We start from the raw sequence: 19,584 nt of genomic DNA, 5'->3' as shown, positions 1-19,584 counted from the left end.
CCATCCTCTCATTTAAATGCTCTTTAACCAGAAATACACAAGAAGCTACACATCCCTCTGATCCACTTACTACAGAACAAGTTACCGCTTTTCAGAAATGGCTTCTGAATTTGCCTTTCTGTATTTGAAATTTTAAATTATTTTTGCCAAAATAATAAGTAATTTAAAGATAATTGACCAAGATTAAGCACAATTAACAACAGAGACTGATATAAAACTTTTTTGGTTATCCCATGAATCAAATACAGGGAAAATAACTACTAACCTGAAACTCTGTTATACCAAGTTTTGACTGAAAGCAGTATTTCTGGACAAGGTATCAACTCATGAAAAATAAGACTGTATGATAGAAACAGATGCTTGTAGCTTGTAAGGTATCTGTCTCTTCTAAGTCTAAATAAGGGATAATTAAGGGCAGAAGGTTACAAGAATCTAGTGAGAAACATGGTATGAATTTAATTTTAAAAGTTGTCAGTAGTATGATAATATCCTACAACATATTCTATAATTTTGAAGAGTTTTGTTTCAGTAGAGAAATATTTTTATGCCACTGCACCCTACAAATCTGACAAATTATCTGTTACAATTCTACTACTGAGAGTAGATGCCATTCACTTTTTTGTGGAAACTTTGTGTAAAATCCCTTTGCATGCACACGCCAGCCAACATAGCAATTCTTCCTTAAGAACTACGTTTTTCCTGCTTCTGCACAGCTTCCCACATTTCTGCAAAATAACCAAGTTATATGGGTTTAAGAACTTGACTTTATCATGCTGGGTAGTAATATCACTTAATCTTAAAAGTTAACCCAGGAGAAACTTAATCCCGGTTGGGTCAAAATAGTAGTTGACTTTCTTAGGAACCATCTTCTGAGCAGTTCTTTGTCCTATTATGAGTGATTTTACCATCTTCTGTTCACAAGACACAAGAGTTACGAGTTTCTACATTTCTGAATACTTTCTTTGTGTTTATTTGTGTCGAAACACAACTTTCTACATTTCTGAATACTTTGTACCTCTCAAGTAATACAAAACACCTTCTGGCTAGATACTCCACTGTTACATAGAAGCCTATCAGTATCTTTGCAATCTCTACACTTCATCACTGAAATATGTTCTACCTGGGACTATCACTTCTTTCATTTTTTGTATACCAAATACAGCAAGTCCACTCAGAAGTATAAGTCATACTAGAAAATCAAAGATACCCTAAGCATCAGTGCTAGCCCAGGCACAAGCTTAGCACAAACTTATACGTGAACAGAAGGGTCAATATTTTGAATTAGTCCTGGAAGTGAATAACAAATCTCTACAACTAACAAAAGCTAATACAATTTCTATTATTATATCCTTCTCCATTTTTTGGCTTACTAACACAGGTCCGCCAAAACACCCAAGTGGTAATTATTCATGTCCTCAATGAAGCCAGTCCATGCTCTCCCATAGTGTTCACTCTCAGTGAGAGACCGTCAGCTCTGGAACCCACTTCCATGGACAACCTGTGAAACTTGTTTCTGCGCTTCTGAGTAACTCACATATACATGATAGAGAAAAGTCTTGGGGGCAGCTGTGGTTCAGGGGGAGTGTTCACTTAAAATTACTAGGTTTTCCCCTGATAACTTCACTCCAATCTAAATGAGACACGTGCTATACGACTCCTACCGGTGGGTAAGTTCTGTTGAGTAACCCAAACTTAATGGCAGCACTAAGTTTGTTTGTGGCAAACAAACCAAAGCTCAACACAAAGAATGACCTTTCTAAGTAAATGCCACGAACACTGGCCACATCTAGTAACCTTTCTGTTCTTTGCAAAGCCTGTAACAAATCCTCCTCGGCAAAAAAGGAGGTGCGGGGTTCTGGGCAACAGCAGAGAAGCCTTCTGGACCTCTTCCAAACTCTTGAAATAAAAACGGCAACAAACCCCCCCAAACGTAAAAACTTACTTGTTTTGCAAAAGAACTTAAAAGTGATTGTTTAGTTTTAAATAGAAGCACTATTAACATGTCTCTACATTTTGTGTTTTCTGAAATTGTGAAGTTGTAAAGCGGTGCCACCTGAAGCAACTACAGCACTGAATTGTTCGCATAGCACTTCCAATTAAAATTTAGATGATAAAGATGCCCCACAGTCCAAGATGAGCTGTGAGGATTCACAGCTATCATTCGGGAATCATTGACCCACAAAAGGATTTTGTTTGAGGCCTGGAAAAAACAAGACGACCTGCAACTGGCTGATGCCAACTTTTGCATGTGAGTTCCTTCACAACTTGAATAATTCACACCAGCTGAACAAAGCAACAAGTCACTTAGAATATTTACTCTGCCTCTCTTTAGGGTGGTCACACAAATAATAAAAGGTTACAGCTATATTTTCCTTTCCAGTGTTTCCATTTACTTCAGTTTTTTAGAGGTCACTGTTCAAAAAATCTGAAAGTTTTTTGATCTCACTGGCAACTACAAAATTAAGTATGATCACATGTTTTCAAAAATCTGGATTCAGATATGAAAATTATTCGCAGCTGCAAAAGTTCATTACCAAAACCGACCGACTACTTCAAGACATTTTGCTCTGTTCTTTCTGCATATATTTTATCAAATTTAATTTGAGGATGAATATTGGTTACTTGTCAGTATTCTGATCAGTAAGTTGGCCATTTTTATTGTTGATATATTTTATGATACAGTTTTATAAAAAAATATAGGTGACCTACTAAGAAGATATATGGCATTTTTTTGTTCTTAACTGAAGTAAATATGAAAAGTAAGGCAAGACAGCTGAACTCTAGGCCTACATTAGCAAGAGTTTGCTCATGAGACCATTTCACTAAATTCTCCTGGTGGAGCAAAAGATACATTCTATTTCCCAGCCAGCTTATAGCAGTTCCACAAAACAGGAAAAAAAACTGCTCTGGAAAAGGGATATTTTTGTCAGTATAATTCTGTCTACACTAGGGCTTTACTGGAACAGTTATGTCAGTCAGGGTGTGACAAAGACATATTTACGCGGTAAACAGACTTTCAAGCAGCAGGGATAAGCTTCCAAAAGAAACTTTCAAAGAGGTCTATAGCCCTAATCCTTGCTTGACAGGCACAATGTACATTTCTAACGAAGAAAACTAAACCATAAAAAAGAGCCATGTTAATAAAAGTTCTAGAGAAGAATTATTAAGAGACAATATTCAAAAGCACAGCAGCAAGTGACCCTTTTTGATGCAGAGGAAAGGCAGGAAATAGTTTTAAAGACTAATTCAGCTCCAGGGAGGTGCTCTCTATCGACTTAAAAATCCAAAAGTAATTGACCCTAAAAGTGAAAATCAGAGCACACAGCTAAGCTAGGGATATTAGACAGGTATTAAAGATATATATATCTCAGAACTGGATGGCATATTTAAAGATATATATATCAGAAATGCTAAATACAAACAGAATTGCAACTCACAAGAGATATACACGGCAATAAGAAGAGGCTCTATAAATACAGCAGAAGGAAAAGACACATAAATGAAAGTACAGAACAATTAGCAATGAGGAAAAAATTACAAAAGATGAAACCAACAAGGCTGAATTCAATTTCTTCTTTGCTTATATTTCCCCTACCCTCCAAGGGTTAACTGTAAGTAGAGAGCAAGGAACAGGACCAGGAAAAGAACAGGCCTATCATTTAATCCTCACTCATTTAGTAAGCCATAACATATTAAACAGTTTAAGAGAACATTAGAAATAATGCATGAGTTGACAATATAGATAGCAGCTATACCAAACGTGAGTTAAAACCTCAGTTGTGCTGATAGGAAATATCAAAACCCTTCAGAAATAAGAAAGTACAGATTAGTAAGAAATCAACCAAAACTTTCCTTAGGCAAGGTCAGAAAGCCAGCTTCCTCAGCAGTAGCTAATACAGAATGAGATAACCTTACGTGAAAAATGAGAAAACTGTCTAACAAACAGATAGGCTTATCTTACACAGGCTAAGATTATTTACCTTACATAGCTTAAGAAACTTTTATGTTGGCAGTGAGATGAAAAGGAAGGATTTTGGTCTGAGACAGCATTGCTTTCACACTGAGTTTGCATTCATGCTGAGCTTCTCATCTGTGTATCTAATCTCCTATTACAGCCAATCGAGACCCTGTTCAATTCAGAGGATCCCTGCTTGGACACAGGTGCCTACTGCCACTGCAGATGCCCTGGGGTTTCCCACCACTTCCAGCTGCTGGCCTGGAAGGGTACAGACCCCCAAAGGTCCTATGTGATATCTGCCATGCCATGCAAATATCCTGGCACGCCAAATGGCACATGTTGCCTATTAAACGTTAACTCTCCAGCCCCTGTAAGTGGAGGACAAGTCCCTCACTCACATGTAGACATATAATGGAGACAGTACATTTAGGTGTCAATCTGGAGTTGGGTACTGCCCTTCATCTCTGACCTTAGGTAAAACTGGTACGCCATTCTTCTTTAAGTGACCACCCACTAGTGATCCTAGTATTTTTGTATATTTGTTCTATTTTTTCTTTTAAGTTTTGTTTTCTCTCTTATTAGCCTTTTAAACTATGGATTTCATATTACTTTCACATATTATTTCTTCATGCCTTAATTGTATTGCACTGTTTTCTGTTCACACACAGTCTTACGTATTTTTGATTTTAGGCAAAATTCTGTTTGCATACAACTTTGAGAGCACAGTTTCTACAGGGAAGATTCCCTGAAGTCTTATTTCCTGCTCATGGGGATTAACATGTAAAATAATGTTTAGATAAACTGCATAAATTTGCATCAGCCAGACTCAAACAATCCAGATCTGACATACAGCTGACTACCAAAATCTCCTGGGTACTGCGGAAAGTCCCAGCAGAAGGGAAAAAGGCAAATGTAGTTGCTATCTACAGAAAAAAAAGGAAAGGACAGAGGTTATGGACAAACCAGCCTAACCTGAAAGCACTCCAGGATAAATTATTCTGTAAGTGCAGAAGCATACAAAACAGTTAATGCAAGTTTGTCATGAACAAACAGTATCAAACAAAAATATTTTTCTTTTCTGACAAGATAAAGAAGCCTGGAATATTAGAGGAATGCAACAAATGGGGTATAGCTTGACCTTAATGTGGCCTTTGACTTTGTCCTACCTGATGTTCCTCAAAATCTAAGCATGGAAATATCGCTTAGATTATATCACCTGTAGATGGTTGCAGAACCAGGTTCATGTGAACCTGACCACCGTTATAAGTGTTCCACAAAGTTTTGTGCTGGGTCCGTTATCTTCCAGTGATTTTATTAATGAAGCCAATGATTTAAAAAAACCCACAAAACAACAAAACACTTTTAAAATAAAATTGTAATCTGGGAGGGTATGCAAGCATTTACAAACCTAAATCGCCTCAATAAACCTGACAAATGGTCTGAAATCAACATGAAATCAATGAAATGTGTGTAAAGTACTCTAACAAAGAAGAAAAAAGAAATGTAGTTACAAAACAAGCCCATCTGGTTAAGCAGCAGCACAGCAGAAAAGGATCTACTGGAACCACAGACTGAACAACAGTTGGCAGGCTAGATAAAAACATACAAATGTCTGTCTGGAGCATGGAAGTCCATTCTGCCCAGTATTTAGAGCCTCAGTTAGAGTGGCATAACCAGGATGGGGCATCACACTTTAAAAACTATGCATCAAGTCAGAAAGACTTCAGAGAAGAAAGACAAGCAGATAAAATATTCAGAAAAAAAAATATTATACCAAACTATTCAAATCTGTGGTGTCCATCTACATCACTAAAAGCCACCAGTTCAACAGTAACTGATAAAACCCTCACATTTACTTGCAACCCAGATACAAAAAGGATGAAAACTGTAAACCACACAGAAATCCATTGCCTGTTACAAGAAGCAGGAGCTTACAAAACATAAGATTTTCCTCTTAAACCTCTCAAGTAGGCTTTCTGAGCTAACCTCTGGAACACATCTCCTTGCACTCGTAATTCTTCCCTTGCTAGATGTGCCTGCCAGTACAGGATCTCACATCTGAAGTCCAGCAGACCACCTACATCTCCCTGAACAACACATAAGCTTTTATCAGCATAGTTTCTGCCAGTGAAGTTGTATTTATACTGGGAGATTTTCTCAGTCTCATGGGCTGGGGAGGAGGGGAGGAAGGAGGGGAGGGAGGGGCAGGACTTGTGCTTGCATGTGATTTTGTGGTTGTTTATACACATAGCTCTAGCTAAGAGGGGTACACCAGCATTACCCTGAAGAAGTGACCATGGCTGTGGTCAGACAAACAGCAGAAATGGCTGTGAATTGCTTTCAGCAGGTGTTCAAGCTATATGGGCTTCAAATCACCTTGCACTGAGGAGTGATGCTCAGATGATCCTCTCCTGTTGCCAGGTGGCAACCTCCAGCTGATAGGAATTAACAAGCAGCTGGGTAAAGCCAAAAACAAAGGCTCCTATCTTAAAGTGCCACATTATAGCCACCTGGGGCCTAGGCTTCACCTCCAGGCAGGCATCATCATTGCTTCCAAGACATCAGAAAGAGCAAATGCAAATCTGTCTGTGACAGTGAAGCTTAGTCAAGATTCCCACAGCACACCACTCCTGGCACCCCACGGTTACAAAGTGCGTGTTTGGATCGCTAGTTGTTATAAACAGAAAGAGAAAAAGAATCATAGAAATATGGCATCATTCACAGGAACACAGCGTGGAACAATAACATAGTCATCTTTGAAGTTTAGGAGAGAGAGACCAAGCCAGAGAGTCACCTAATTAAATGAAAACATCTGTGTCTAATCAAGTATCTAAACCTGAGCTAGCTGACATGTACTCCCTTTATTGGCAATGGAGATGTTGTCAACTGAACCTCAGGAGAAATTCATCTCACCCTAATGCAGATGGGCAAAATGGACTCAGATGAACTGCACTCCAGAAGCGGCCACTTCTTTTGAGATTGTGAAGGCAGCCTGGGATAAAAGGATTTGGTTTAGATATGTAAAAATTGAGTGAAATCCCAGCCTACAGGTGTAATGACAATATTAATGAAGAACATAGAAACCAAAATAGAAAGGAAAAGCTAACAATATTAGAAAAGAAATGAGGAGCTCAGTAAAATTGATTAATAAAATAGTAAGGTGAGAAACTATCAGCTAGAACTCAGCAGAATTATCTTTTACCTGATAATGTTGATTTGATTAAAAAATATTTACACTTGCAAAGAGTTTGTTAGTCCTGGCAAGTCTACAAAATTAATCCAAGTGCCAAACTTGGAAGAAGCTAACAATATTAGAAAAGAAATGAGGAGCTCAGTAAAATTGATTAATAAAATAGTAAGGTGAGAAACTATCAGCTAGAACTCAGCAGAATTATCTTTTACCTGATAATGTTGATTTGATTAAAAAATATTTACACTTGCAAAGAGTTTGTTAGTCCTGGCAAGTCTACAAAATTAATCCAAGTGCCAAACTTGGAAGAAAACGACATGATAAAGCAAAAATTGAGAAGTTAATTGAAACTTCCATAGTCCTCTCATTGTCTATTTTTAATTATTAGAATTTACATTATTACAAATAAAAGGACAAAATACAAGGTCAAATGACATTATTTTGCAAAGTGTTGAAAGAGAAGGTAAATGGAAAACTATGGCTTCTCTAAGCAATAATATACTGGTTTAAGCAAATACTCTCTTCTGCATTTCATGGTACGTACTGAAGTATGGTTATTGAGTTGTTTCCCATGCTATAGTAAAAGCTTCACAGAATACTTCAATGTAATTTTTAGCTGCAAGTGATGATAACTGAGTTTCATAAACCTATGAAGAGATATTAATGAATAATTTATGAAATTGACGTCAAACTGCAGCATGATAAATGTAACTTGCTGTGGGCACTATATAGAGCCAAAGACAGCTGGATTTTTTTGTTGGATTTGATAAATACGTATAACTGCAAAAATGCACACTTTCTCAAACTTACCACTGGTGACTCTCAGCACTCCTGGCATCCAGTTGAACAGCCTTTTCAGCTTTAATCTTTCCTGTAAATGGAATACAATATATTAAAGGATTTATTGTACTCTTCCACATTTTAGGCAACTCCCAAGAACGAAGCAACCTGATATACTCTAGCTGCAAAGAAAAAACTGCTTCCTGCTCTTGTAAACATTTAGATGGACAATGTAACATCCTGGCTTTACATCATTTACATACCCATACACACATATATAAATATGGGTGCAATTTTAGTATTTTCTCTTAAAATCCAATTCAGATGCAGCTAAATCAGGGAAGGATTGGACTGGACTGCCAAAGGAGGCTGTGCTGCCTGTAAGACTGAAGACCCTTAAAAGCAGGTTAGAGAAGCACCTGTCAGAAGAACCAGCAAAGCTGTTTCCTGCCTTGGGTGCAGGAATGAACTAGTTGAAGTTCCTTTCCAGCACAAAGACTTCCATTAAGTTCCACTTTTAACTGAATAAAGATGACAGTAGGCGATTTGATCAAACCCACACTCCCAGTAAGAAGTTCAGATGAGATGCTTGCTGTTTGCAAAGTCTCAGCTGCAACCAATTAAGCCACACTGACATTTCTGTATTGCAAGTTAACTTCATAAAAACAAAGAACAGCATACAGTCCTCCAACCCAGTGGAATGAAAAAAAACCCATGAAACTACTGCCAGCTCCCCCACAGTCTCAATCCCTCTGCACCACTTCCAAAAACCGAGATGAAAAAGGCTGCCGCCACCCACCATTTCATGAGAATGAGCCAAACTAGGCTGGTTACACCTAAGACCCAATTTCATTCCATCATTCTTTATCTCTTCCTGTCTTTTGCTATGCCATTATCTTTCATCAACTGAGGCTACACATAGTCACTGGTAAAAGCAAAGGAGCCAACAACAGTTTACTGTTGTAATTTAGTTTGTGTCATAATCCTCGCTGCACTGGGTGATTTCCATACAAAGAAGCCAAGTTGCTACTAAAGCAAAGACCGTATCAATTAAGTAGCTAAGACAGTGCAAGTCTTCATGAGTATTTAGATGAAAAAAGGATAGGGACAAGGACTTTGGACAAGCCGAGGCTGGCTATGGAATATGTAATGATAGCACAAAGGCATGACACTGCCTTTAAGAATGACAAAGGGCAGCCAAAACTGCTTTGTCAGTGATGTTGTCACTCCTGAGAGAACAAAAAGTAGAAAATGGGAAGAGTCACAAAAGACAAAATAACCTGAACTTGGAATACTCTTATAAAACCTGAATTTGGTGCAGCAAAAAAGGGAGAGGCAATGGAGAAACAAAGGAGAGAGAGAATTATTCCCAGATACAGGCAAAAAGGATCATTGCAAGAACAGTGTGTTGACTGGAGGAGAGTGACACAGGTAGAAAAGATGTAGGTTTTATTGTAATAAAGAGAAGGTGGCCCAAAACAAAAAAGGAAACGTACCGTACCTCTAGCCAATATGCATCCAGACAGTGAAAGAAAGGGCAATGCTTTTAAAAGCAACAAAGAAAAAGTGCTGTGAAGAAGAAAATCAGAACCTTGTTGAGGTTAAGCTGTCAAACAGGACACATAGGGAGAGATGCCTGGAAGCAACATCAGTTGTCACACATGACTTCTGTTTCTGGTCAACAGTTTTTCCAGACTCACAAAGTTTCATCCCCACCATCACCACAAAAGAGGCTGCTGATACGCAGGAGCGCTCCTTTGCCACAGGAAAGCAGAAAAACAAACCTTGACTTTGCCTTGGCACTTATTTATTCCTCTCGCTCTCCCAAAGATGTAATTAAGAAACTGTGCTGACAGCATCTGTCTTTTTTCACATTCTGTATCCATCTGATTCTCAACAAAATACAGGATTTTAAAGCACCATCCAGAGTCAACAGCCTTCAACTGTGACCCACAATACTACTTCTTCACCAATTCTGGATCTCTCCAGTGAGGAAAAAATGGACTGAAGTTGTATACCGTGGCAGTTTATTGCACAAAACGTTATTATTATAGTACAAATGCTCCCATCTATTGGACTGGAAATTCCTTGGATTGGAAAACTTAACCAAAGTTCAAAGCATGTTTCACTACATTCAGATGGCATTCTACATAAACATTTTTCCTCTGCTTACCATCAGTAACATATTTCCTCTTCTCCTCAGCATCAGTAGTCATCTCAAACAGATCTCCATAAGCGCGTGCAAGTCTCCAAAGGAAGTCCACACAGTTTTCATACTGAAAGTAGAGGACAGCTGGGTAATTAAACTGATCAAAATGTGATTTAAACAGTTTCCTTTCATAATGGTTAAAGCAGGTTATTGGAGCATGGCATAAATCTTTGGTTATTTTGCATCCTTCTATACTATTTTAGTTTACGTGTTTACCTGAGAACCAGATGACCCATTTTTCACAACCAAAGGAGAAGAAAGCTTTTGGAAATACCCTGGGCTGTCTAAAGATGTTTTATTTCATAAATCAGTTTTAAAGTTCTTTTATTATAAAAAATAAAAAGGTAATGCAGTAAAGCAAAACAGATCCCTGAATGATGCAATGTATACTTTCTTTAGGTATGCCATAAGCACCACATTCGCTCGCAATTAGTATCTCATCTACCTTCCTGGGTATTTCAATATGTAAATGAGAATATAATCAGAACTGATGTTTGCCAAATCAGAAGAAAGTGGTACACTGAATTAAGCACTGTACATCAAACCACTTTGAAATTTTATCTGGAGTTACACATGTGCACAGTAAAGTCAAAGGAAAAATTCACATAAAGTATACCAGAAAGATATAAGCAAATTACAGGCTTATAGTTTGATTTCTTGAGAACACTTGGTCTGGTTACTACTTAATTCCACAGGACTTTCTTACATAGACCATTCTAAAACCAGCAAAATAAGTATCATTTACGTAGAAAAAAAGCCCATGATCTTTCTTTGTCTCATGCAAGAACACATACATCAAACAAAGCCTCAAAGTTATTGAGCCTGGATGGGATATAAAACAATAAAATTTCTATGCTTACCCAGCATGAATATTGACACCACCTTGAAATACTTCTTTGTCACTGTTTTTTGAAAATACACATGAAATTTCATCTTCCATTCCTGTGTGCATTTTAATGCTTGTATTAAGGAAGTTCTCAAAAGCAGTGCCAAGCATAAGTTAATAGCAACATAATATTAAGTTTACCCATTAATACCTTGTCATCTTTCTCAAGCAGCAGTCTGAAGCCCTCCTTTTTATCATCCTCTGAACCCTTGTGCAAATTGTCTACCTGCTGTAAAAGATTAAATAACTCTTCTTCTTCTTCTGAATTCACAATGGCATCGAGTGATTTCATACATCCCTTTTCTTCCTCGGAGTCTCCTTCAGAATCAGTATGAGCTGTAAGATAACTAAAATCACAGAAAATAATAACCATCTTTTCCAAAAATATTGGTAAAGCTTTGTTAAATTCAAATGCAAAAATTCTGGAGCACAATTTCTTCCAGTTGTCCAACCTTAAAGGAGTTTTTATTCATGGTACCAACCTTATTATTATTATTACAAAACTGTTATCTTCAAAGGGACAGCACAACCATATTCCAAACATAACAGGCAAGTAATTACACTGTCCTGCTGCCTAATACTGCATTAAAAAAATGCAGATACATATTAGAAACACATGTATCCTTGTGTTTCAAATGCAGAACACTTTAAATCATTAATGTGTATTAAGACATGCTCTGTAACCCTGAATAGGCCTCTTCAACTCTTTACCTCAATTTCCCTATTTTTTGAAATAGGAATGAGCTTGCTAACCAAAATGTAAGTGCTATAAGAATCACTTATACGATGTTTTGTTAAACACTTGTAAGATCCAAATATAAGCAATAACATCACTGTTATCAATTTCTTTACTTATTTCTTTTGAACATTCTGAAGGTCAGAATATCTGAAACTGGGAAAGAGCTTATATTAATTCATTATGCTTAGCGCACAAGTACTCAGCACAATGCAATCAAGGACAGAGAAATATTTACAAAAGCCATAAATACCATGAAGACATAAGCAAGTGGCCTTACTGTCCAAAGTGCTGAGCATACATTAGGGTCCTCCAATTTCATATAGCAGCAGCTGAATGGCATTATTTTTAAAAACTAGCTTTTTACTTCTGTACTAAAAATGGATGGAAAAGCTTAATCCTCTGCATTTCCACTTTTGAAAATACTGTTCTGATGAGAAATAATAACGTAAAAGTATTAGCTGCCAGGTTCAGAGCTTTTTTAAATGGTAACTACGAGCAGAAAAAACATGACATGTACTATACGTATTAAGCAACTGAATAATCGAAGTAGGCCATGACAGTCAAAATATATAAAATCTATTTTTTTTCCAGAAATATAACCAGTATAGAATGTTAGCAATATAAATGGAGGTTAATAATCATGGCTTTTAAATATTCTGTTTTCAATACGTTACTTTCGGAAGTGACCAGAACTAAAACACAAGCAGATATACTTACAGCCTGTAAATGAACGAGTACAACTGCTTATCAAGCTACAGAAGTGCTAGATGTGGCATGACAGTTTCACTGCAAAATTAACTGCAAAATTAAAAGGATGTGTCATCAACTTGAGCATCATCAAGATTATGTAAAACAAATCTGTAGGAATCTATGAAGTTTCCCATCTCTGCTCTGCTCCATGTTGTTTTTCAGTTTGAACACGTACACATGGTTTATGTATGTATTGTTTTATCCAAATGTATTTTTGACTCCTCTTTCCCATATTACATTAATTAATGTAATTAATGTGCTTCCATAGTTATTTTGAAGTGGGTGCAGAGCTACATCATATATAGACTGCACTTGTAAGAGCACTAACTTGACCAAAAGTGCAAGGGATTTGGTGGGAGGGGGACAGTCTTAGCTCCAATACATAACCCTATGATGTGAAGAATGTTTGGAAAGTACCTTTCGTTACATGGTTTGGATGCCCACCCCCCAATTAAAAGATAAATGCACTGAGGGTTTGTGCAATTACTGACCTAAAATAAGGGCACTAGATAATGTAAAGTAGCAACAACTAAGCAGTAAAGGCAATTTCAAATTCCCATACAATACTGCAACCGTAAGACTCCTTAGTTACAGGAATTTGGGCACTGCATCAAACGCTACCTAAGCAGGTAGATACAAAAGTAAGGAATCAGTGTTTGGAAGTCAATGTTGATGCTGTCATTTTTATCTTGGCTGCATAAACATCTGCTAAAATTTCTATGATCACTACTGTTCCAATGTTAGAAAACAGACCAAAGTGATTATTAGAAAATGTTACTATCCTAGCAAAAATATAAAGGCCAAGGTTGGGCTGACAGCCAAGCCCTGTCATTCCAAACAAGCCCATCAGAGATTTCCAGCAGCACTGTATCCAACTGTCATGGCCAAACATCAAATCCATATGACATCAGACAAGTCACATGAGAATATTCAGTGAGAGACTCAAATGGAAAAAGTGTGAAGTAGGTCACTATCTAACAGACAATGTGAACCCATAAGGAGCTAATTATAAAATATGATGGAAGAATAATCTTTTAAGATCAGATCGCACTGCATCAAGGCTTTCCTCATCCCACCTCTCCTACAGAAACATGATCTCTGGGCCACATTTGTGCTGAGAAACAGCAGAGAGGACAGGTCATTTCTTCCCCACTCCCTCTCACCTCCACTGTTCTCGGAAATTCTCTCCTACCTCCTCTATTTATCTGCTTTATGAATCCTCAAAGAATTTAAATGTGGAGCAGACCATCTTAAACCGTGATGAGAATGCCATAAATTTCAAATTACTTGTTGATTGCATGCTTTAAAGAAGGCAAAACAACACCTATAAAACAACCTGTGGGAAGTGAAAACCACAACAGTAAATAACTTTTTTCAGTGTAAGGCAATGCCAGTAGTTCCTAGGGACTGAAACAAACCATACAACCCTGTGCCTGCTGACACAGATGAAAAGACACTGAGCTACACTAAGGGGCAGGAGTTTCTACACAACCCACAGAGAAGAATGCCATTCTCAAACAAAAGAAACAAAATGTTTAAAATTTTCTCCAAGTTTGGTTTGAAGTGAATAGTGTTTTTCATGGGAAGGCCAGAAATTAAATGTCCTGATACCAAAATGTCCAAGGGAGTGCAAACAATTGCTAGTGCTTAAGATTGGGCATGCTAGTTACCCCCGAGATGCATCAGCATTCCTCTAAATTTTTCCTTTCTTTCCTCAGAAAAGTAACTTCATAGTGCCTTCAGAGGGTCCTCTCCTCCTTGTCTCTTCTTCTTTGGCTCCAGAACTGACATTGCTGCCTCCCAGCATTTTCCACAGGAAAAGCACCAAGGCGACAGCCAAGGGCTTCGTGACTTACTTGTGATGAGTTCCCACCTCACTAGTCACACACGCCAGGCAAACTCCTCCATTGCTCAGGAGTCGTGGGGGTAAAATGACAGCAAGGTAATTTAATCAAGTATAAAACACTAAATATCACTTCAAACATTGTGGCAAACTAGGCATAAAGAATGTTTTCCTGTTTTGTTTCTGATGATGTCCATTTTCTTACTAGCTCTCCATTCAATCCTTATCATAGCTGAAATGTTTTAAGCATAAAAACATAACATGTTAAGAAGGCAATACAGACTTTTAAAAAATAAACAGCTAAGATTTTTCTTAACAACTTGGGTAAGCTGTACTTTACCAATTTGAACTGAAGCCAGTTTTATTACAAGATAGGAAGTCCTTCCAGCTACTTAAGGACAAAATAAGAGTGTAACAGATATCATTGATATAAAACTACGATAAGAAGTGCTTGATAACTGACTTCAACAAAGCAGCTAGCAGGCTTATACCTCTACTCCTTCTAGAAAAGCATGTTATGAAGAGCAATACTATAAAAAAAATCAGTACTAACACAAACAGAAGTGGAGATTCTTTTTAACACAGTTTAAAAACTCCAAGAGTCTAAGGGCTGATGACACTAATCCAAAAGGGAAATTGACACAAAATGAGGAGGAGTCATTATGGTTTGTTTTACAAATATTTCATATAACAACACTGACATCTGCAATTTTACCTAGTATTTTCCTGGTAAAAGGTTTTACCAGATGATAAATAGAAAAGTGAGTATTTACATGTGATAAACACATTGACCAATATTTGAGGAAATGGAAGAACTTTAAAAATGTCTACAATCAGTGCCAACTTGTTTTCACCTTTAGATTTTATTTAAAAGAGAAAAACAGTGGTAAGAATGTGAGGAGCAATGATCAATCAACAGGACTCAGTTGGATCACAAAGGACTGTTCAAAGTTCAAAGAACAAATGGAAACTGTGCTGGAGACTCACCACACTGTAGTTAAGCTGTTCAGTAAATTCAGGCACCTAGTACTGCATTAAGAAAAAACTGAGTTACACGGTATAAAACACCGCTGTGGTATATACTCACTTTGCTGGTTCAAAAACTGTGTTGGATTGCCTGTAAATTGGCAGACGCTGGGCCTAACCAGGTATCATCTGTTCACAACACTTCAGCTTTTAGACAGGTCAAATATCATCTGTTCTCTCCCTGCCAACTTAAAAAAATCACAAGCTGACACAAACACCGTCTCATCCACTCCAGCTAATTCAATAGAAAGGTGACTCTGTGTCACAGACTGATCTGGATCAAATTTGCACTGTATGACCCAGCAGAGTGCATATCCATCAGCAATGACAAGTGGCCTTCAAGGAAAAGTTTGGCAAACCAGATTCTTAGGTCAACTGAGGGTTGCATTGAAAACAAATGGGCAGCAAAAATAAATGAAGAAATGAAGAAACGGTAAGTGAAGTGACACTCAGAAGCAGGCAAGGGAAATGTTTCTTCCTGCTGAATATTTAAACTATTTCAAGGAAAAAAATATAAATAAAACATCTGTAGGAAAAGGATTTACTGCAGTGAATCTTTCTGGTGACTGATGCCAAATGTAATTTGAAAAGCTTGGATGCCAGGCCAGCTGAAGGCCGGTGCCAAACATGATACTGATGTCAATGGTTCATCACTGCTGTATCAGGGAGGAAACAGCTTTAAAATCACAAAGAGGAGAATCAGGTGACACTCTCCATCCCAGGTGACCATCTAGACACAATTTATTGTATTTGTAAATGAATGAGTGCTTGTTACACAGTCTCAAATGTTAAAGATACAGGTTTTCACTAGTAAATGATGGAAACTGAAACAAACTATTAAGAATAGAATACAGAAAAACACAGACTAGAAACCGTAAGCTCTTTAGCATTCAGGCAATGTCCCATCCATTCAGGCTATCTGTCATTATGTAAAAATATATCTCATTTATCAAAAAGCATGTGATATTTTTCCACTTACAGAAATATATAATTTTTGAAAGGCAAACTAGAAAGCTTCTCTTCCCAAGGCGTTGAATACCAACAGTGACATTGAGAATATGACCAGAGGAGATCAAAGCAGCGAGGACCATATCAGAGACTGCCAGCTTCAAATATTTCATGGAAAAACCAGGTAGTATTAAAAGCTTTTCTGGAAGAAGTTTACAAATCTGAAACCAATGTAGTCATCCAGCACAAGCCCATAAAACTCTTAAGATTACTTCGTCTGTCAATTCCCAGCATGTACCCATTTGTCAGTTAAAACCCGAAGTGCTTAACACAAGCAAAATCCTATCTTCTAGATCATGAAAATACTGCCGAGGCAGTGAAACATGTTGCATGTACTTTAGATAGAATACAGAAAGTGAAAAAATGTTTAATCGGTAACAAAGAGAAAAATTATTTCTCTAGTGCACAAACTAGCAACTGAATGCATTATTGTGTGTGGAATTCACCACGGAACAGTATGAAACAATGCACACAGTGTTATACCTACAGCACATGAAGTGGTGATGCACATTAAATGGAAAAAAATGTGTGTTGTTATCATCTCTCATGGCAAACTCTCATAGAACATGCATCACTCTCATTAAAGTTACATAAGACCTCAGAAAAAGCTATATACATTGCAACTGTACACACATTAGGATTAACATTTGCAAGAGGAAGAAAAAAAATACAAGAAGAAAATTACTTAAATGAAAAAAGTTATCTTAAATTTAGAGAAGATATGCAAAACAAACACATCAAGTACAAGGTGTTAGTAGGAAAAAAACACCTCTTTTCAAAAGGGATTAAAAAATAGCATTGGAAAAGCACATACCCAAATGACTAACGCTATCTATAACCTTGAATTATCTTCCTTCCTTCTGACTGTATACAAATACTTGCCAGAGAAGGCCTCTCTTAAGGACACATTCAAAGCTCTTGCACACTGTAATCACTTGTATTGGATCATCTCATCAGCTGCTTCGTCACAGAGAAGAACCTGAACAGACAAGTTTCCTCGGCTAGTTTCCAAACAGCAACGCATCTCTCCTGACCAGAAAATGGCATCTTCTCAAACGCTAGGTGTGGAATAACCCCTGTATTGCATCTGTGAACCTGACTATTCATAAACTGGTCCTTTAGCCTTATCTACACCTCCAGAGATTTTATGCATAATATAAAGGTCTCTGCAAACCAACTAGTGGATAAAACAATCTGAGAAACTAATAGAACTGAAATGTTTCTACACCATATGAAGGGGGAATGTCTTTGAATACCCCTGCCAACACTGAATACTTAAAATAAATAACTGGTTCATAATAGAACTGGCAGGTCTCAAAATACAGTATCAAAATATAAGACTTGTGAAGGATGTAGGCTGGGATGTAACACAACAAGAAATTCTGCCCACAGGAACCAAAAATAAATTTGGAGGAACTCTTAAAAAACAGAATTCCATTAATTATTATATGCAGCATGTTGCTGTCTTCAAAATATTAGTTAATTAATATATCTTTAAAGAAAAGAAGTGACTTAAGATAGGCAATTTACAGACATAATGCTGCCTACACAGGTATGTATAACACACTGAGGAGATGGTTCAAAAAAAGCAGTTGCTATAAACATACCCTTATTAAATTGCATATAAGTATCTAATCTGATTGTATCAAAACAAAGCTGCAATTACATGAGAGTAATGTCATCACCATTTTTACATTACTACTGGAGGTTATATTAGGTAACGTATGAAAAGACAAAAATATAGTCCTTCTCCTTGGACTCCAGGTACATCTGATCCTTCAGCATGTTCCTCAACTCACGCGTATAAGAGATCCCATTAACCACAACGGGACTACAAGATGTGATCAAAACTAGGAACTTTCTACCTTACTGAGTCAGTACCCTAAATCCCTCATGATTACTTTTTAAGCCACCCGAAAGTGTATACAACAGCAAATATACATAAACATACTGCCATTTGTACATGTGTTGCATTCGAACATAGCTTTCATAGCATGTAATACCTTTAGGCACAACGCTGTAAGAACTCATCTTTAAGGCCCATAGAAGACAACTATCACGAAAAGCACAAGAGCATTCGTACAGTTTGAACAAACTCTGTCAGAGACACAAGACAAGACTACTTTCTTACTAGAAGCACTTTTAAAATCACACCATTATTCTGAACCTGTCCTCTCATTGCATAGCGATATAGCAATACCGTATCAGATTGTTACCAAATGCACCCTTAAAAATCTCTATTATGCTTGGTGTCCAGCCAACGTCAGCTCTACTGCAGATTCAGAGATGGTCACCCAGGTTTTTCTCTGATCTAAAAATTACGAATCTGAATTTTTGGGGTTTTTTTTCCCCCCTGAGTACAGAGAAATATAAGATACGCATAAAACTTTAAAAGGACTCCTGTTTACAATACAAAGTTTCACAAAGATAATGATGCAATTTGTACTGTATGTGTACTGTAGTATATACAAAATATTATTGACTCACCCTCCTTCACTTTCGGCCTCCTCAGAGCTGGTAGTTTCTGTTGCACCAGAAGCTGTCTCGGCTTTTCTCCGCTTTGTTGCTCTGTGTGATGGGCTAACTCTCTGAACACCTCCCTTCCCTTGAAGCTCATTTCGAACAAGCTCTTCAAGTTTTGGAATAGCTTCTTTCAGAAACTTCACCTCTCTCTTCAGTTCATCCACACTTACTAGCAAGCCATTCAATTTTTCTAGTATCTGCAGTTGCCTTCCATGTAAAACCATTACTACTTCTTGCTCATTAGGAGCTTCATTTTGCAAGCCCATAGAATTAAGCCTGTTACCTACATCTCGGAACACAGGTATACGCACAGATGCACTGGGTTTTCGGATCTTACGGTACCAAATCAGCATGAGGCTTATTCCAGCAGTCCCTGCCATTATGCCCAGTATTAGTCCTTTATTTTCGAAGGGAGACATTTCTGCACTCTCCTAAAATTGTGAGACAATAACAGTCAGGAGTTAAAGATTTTTTTCCTACTCTACTTTAAAGACTTACTTTGCTTTTAAGTCACGAAAGCGTAAGGCTAGAATAACTGGCACGTGCTGCAGATACAAAGTTACAATACAACTCTAGCAGATTCTGCAATAAAAAGCTATGTGCTACGACAGCAAAACCAAGACAGTTGTGGGTTGGGGGGGGGGGGGGGGGGGGAGGGGACACATTCTTGCA

The 19,584-nt window shown here is 37.5% G+C and overlaps 1 protein-coding gene across 2 annotated transcripts in view; it reads right to left on the bottom strand.

Annotated features, from left to right (window-relative positions):
* Positions 1-19,337, bottom strand: part of RMDN2 (regulator of microtubule dynamics 2) — a 50,050-nt gene extending 30,713 nt beyond the window's left edge. The window contains exons 1-4 of one of the 2 annotated variants that reach the window (XM_009283781.2): positions 18,877-19,337; positions 11,175-11,370; positions 10,102-10,204; positions 7,959-8,019 (exon numbers count right to left, since the gene is read on the bottom strand). In XM_009283781.2, coding sequence (XP_009282056.1) covers positions 7,959-8,019; positions 10,102-10,204; positions 11,175-11,370; positions 18,877-19,331 — 815 coding nt within the window. In that variant the 5' untranslated portion in view covers positions 19,332-19,337. The remainder of the gene's footprint in view (positions 1-7,958; positions 8,020-10,101; positions 10,205-11,174; positions 11,371-18,876) is intronic. The other variant, XM_009283782.1, reaches the window with a different exon arrangement.
* Between the last annotated feature and the right edge of the window lie 247 nt (positions 19,338-19,584).

This window comes from Aptenodytes forsteri, unplaced genomic scaffold (genome assembly GCF_000699145.1).
Source record: "Aptenodytes forsteri isolate BGI_AS27 unplaced genomic scaffold, ASM69914v1 Scaffold309, whole genome shotgun sequence".
NCBI lineage: Eukaryota > Metazoa > Chordata > Aves > Sphenisciformes > Spheniscidae > Aptenodytes > Aptenodytes forsteri.
Note: the sequence above shows the minus strand (reverse complement) of the source record. Positions and strands in the feature narration are given on the sequence as shown.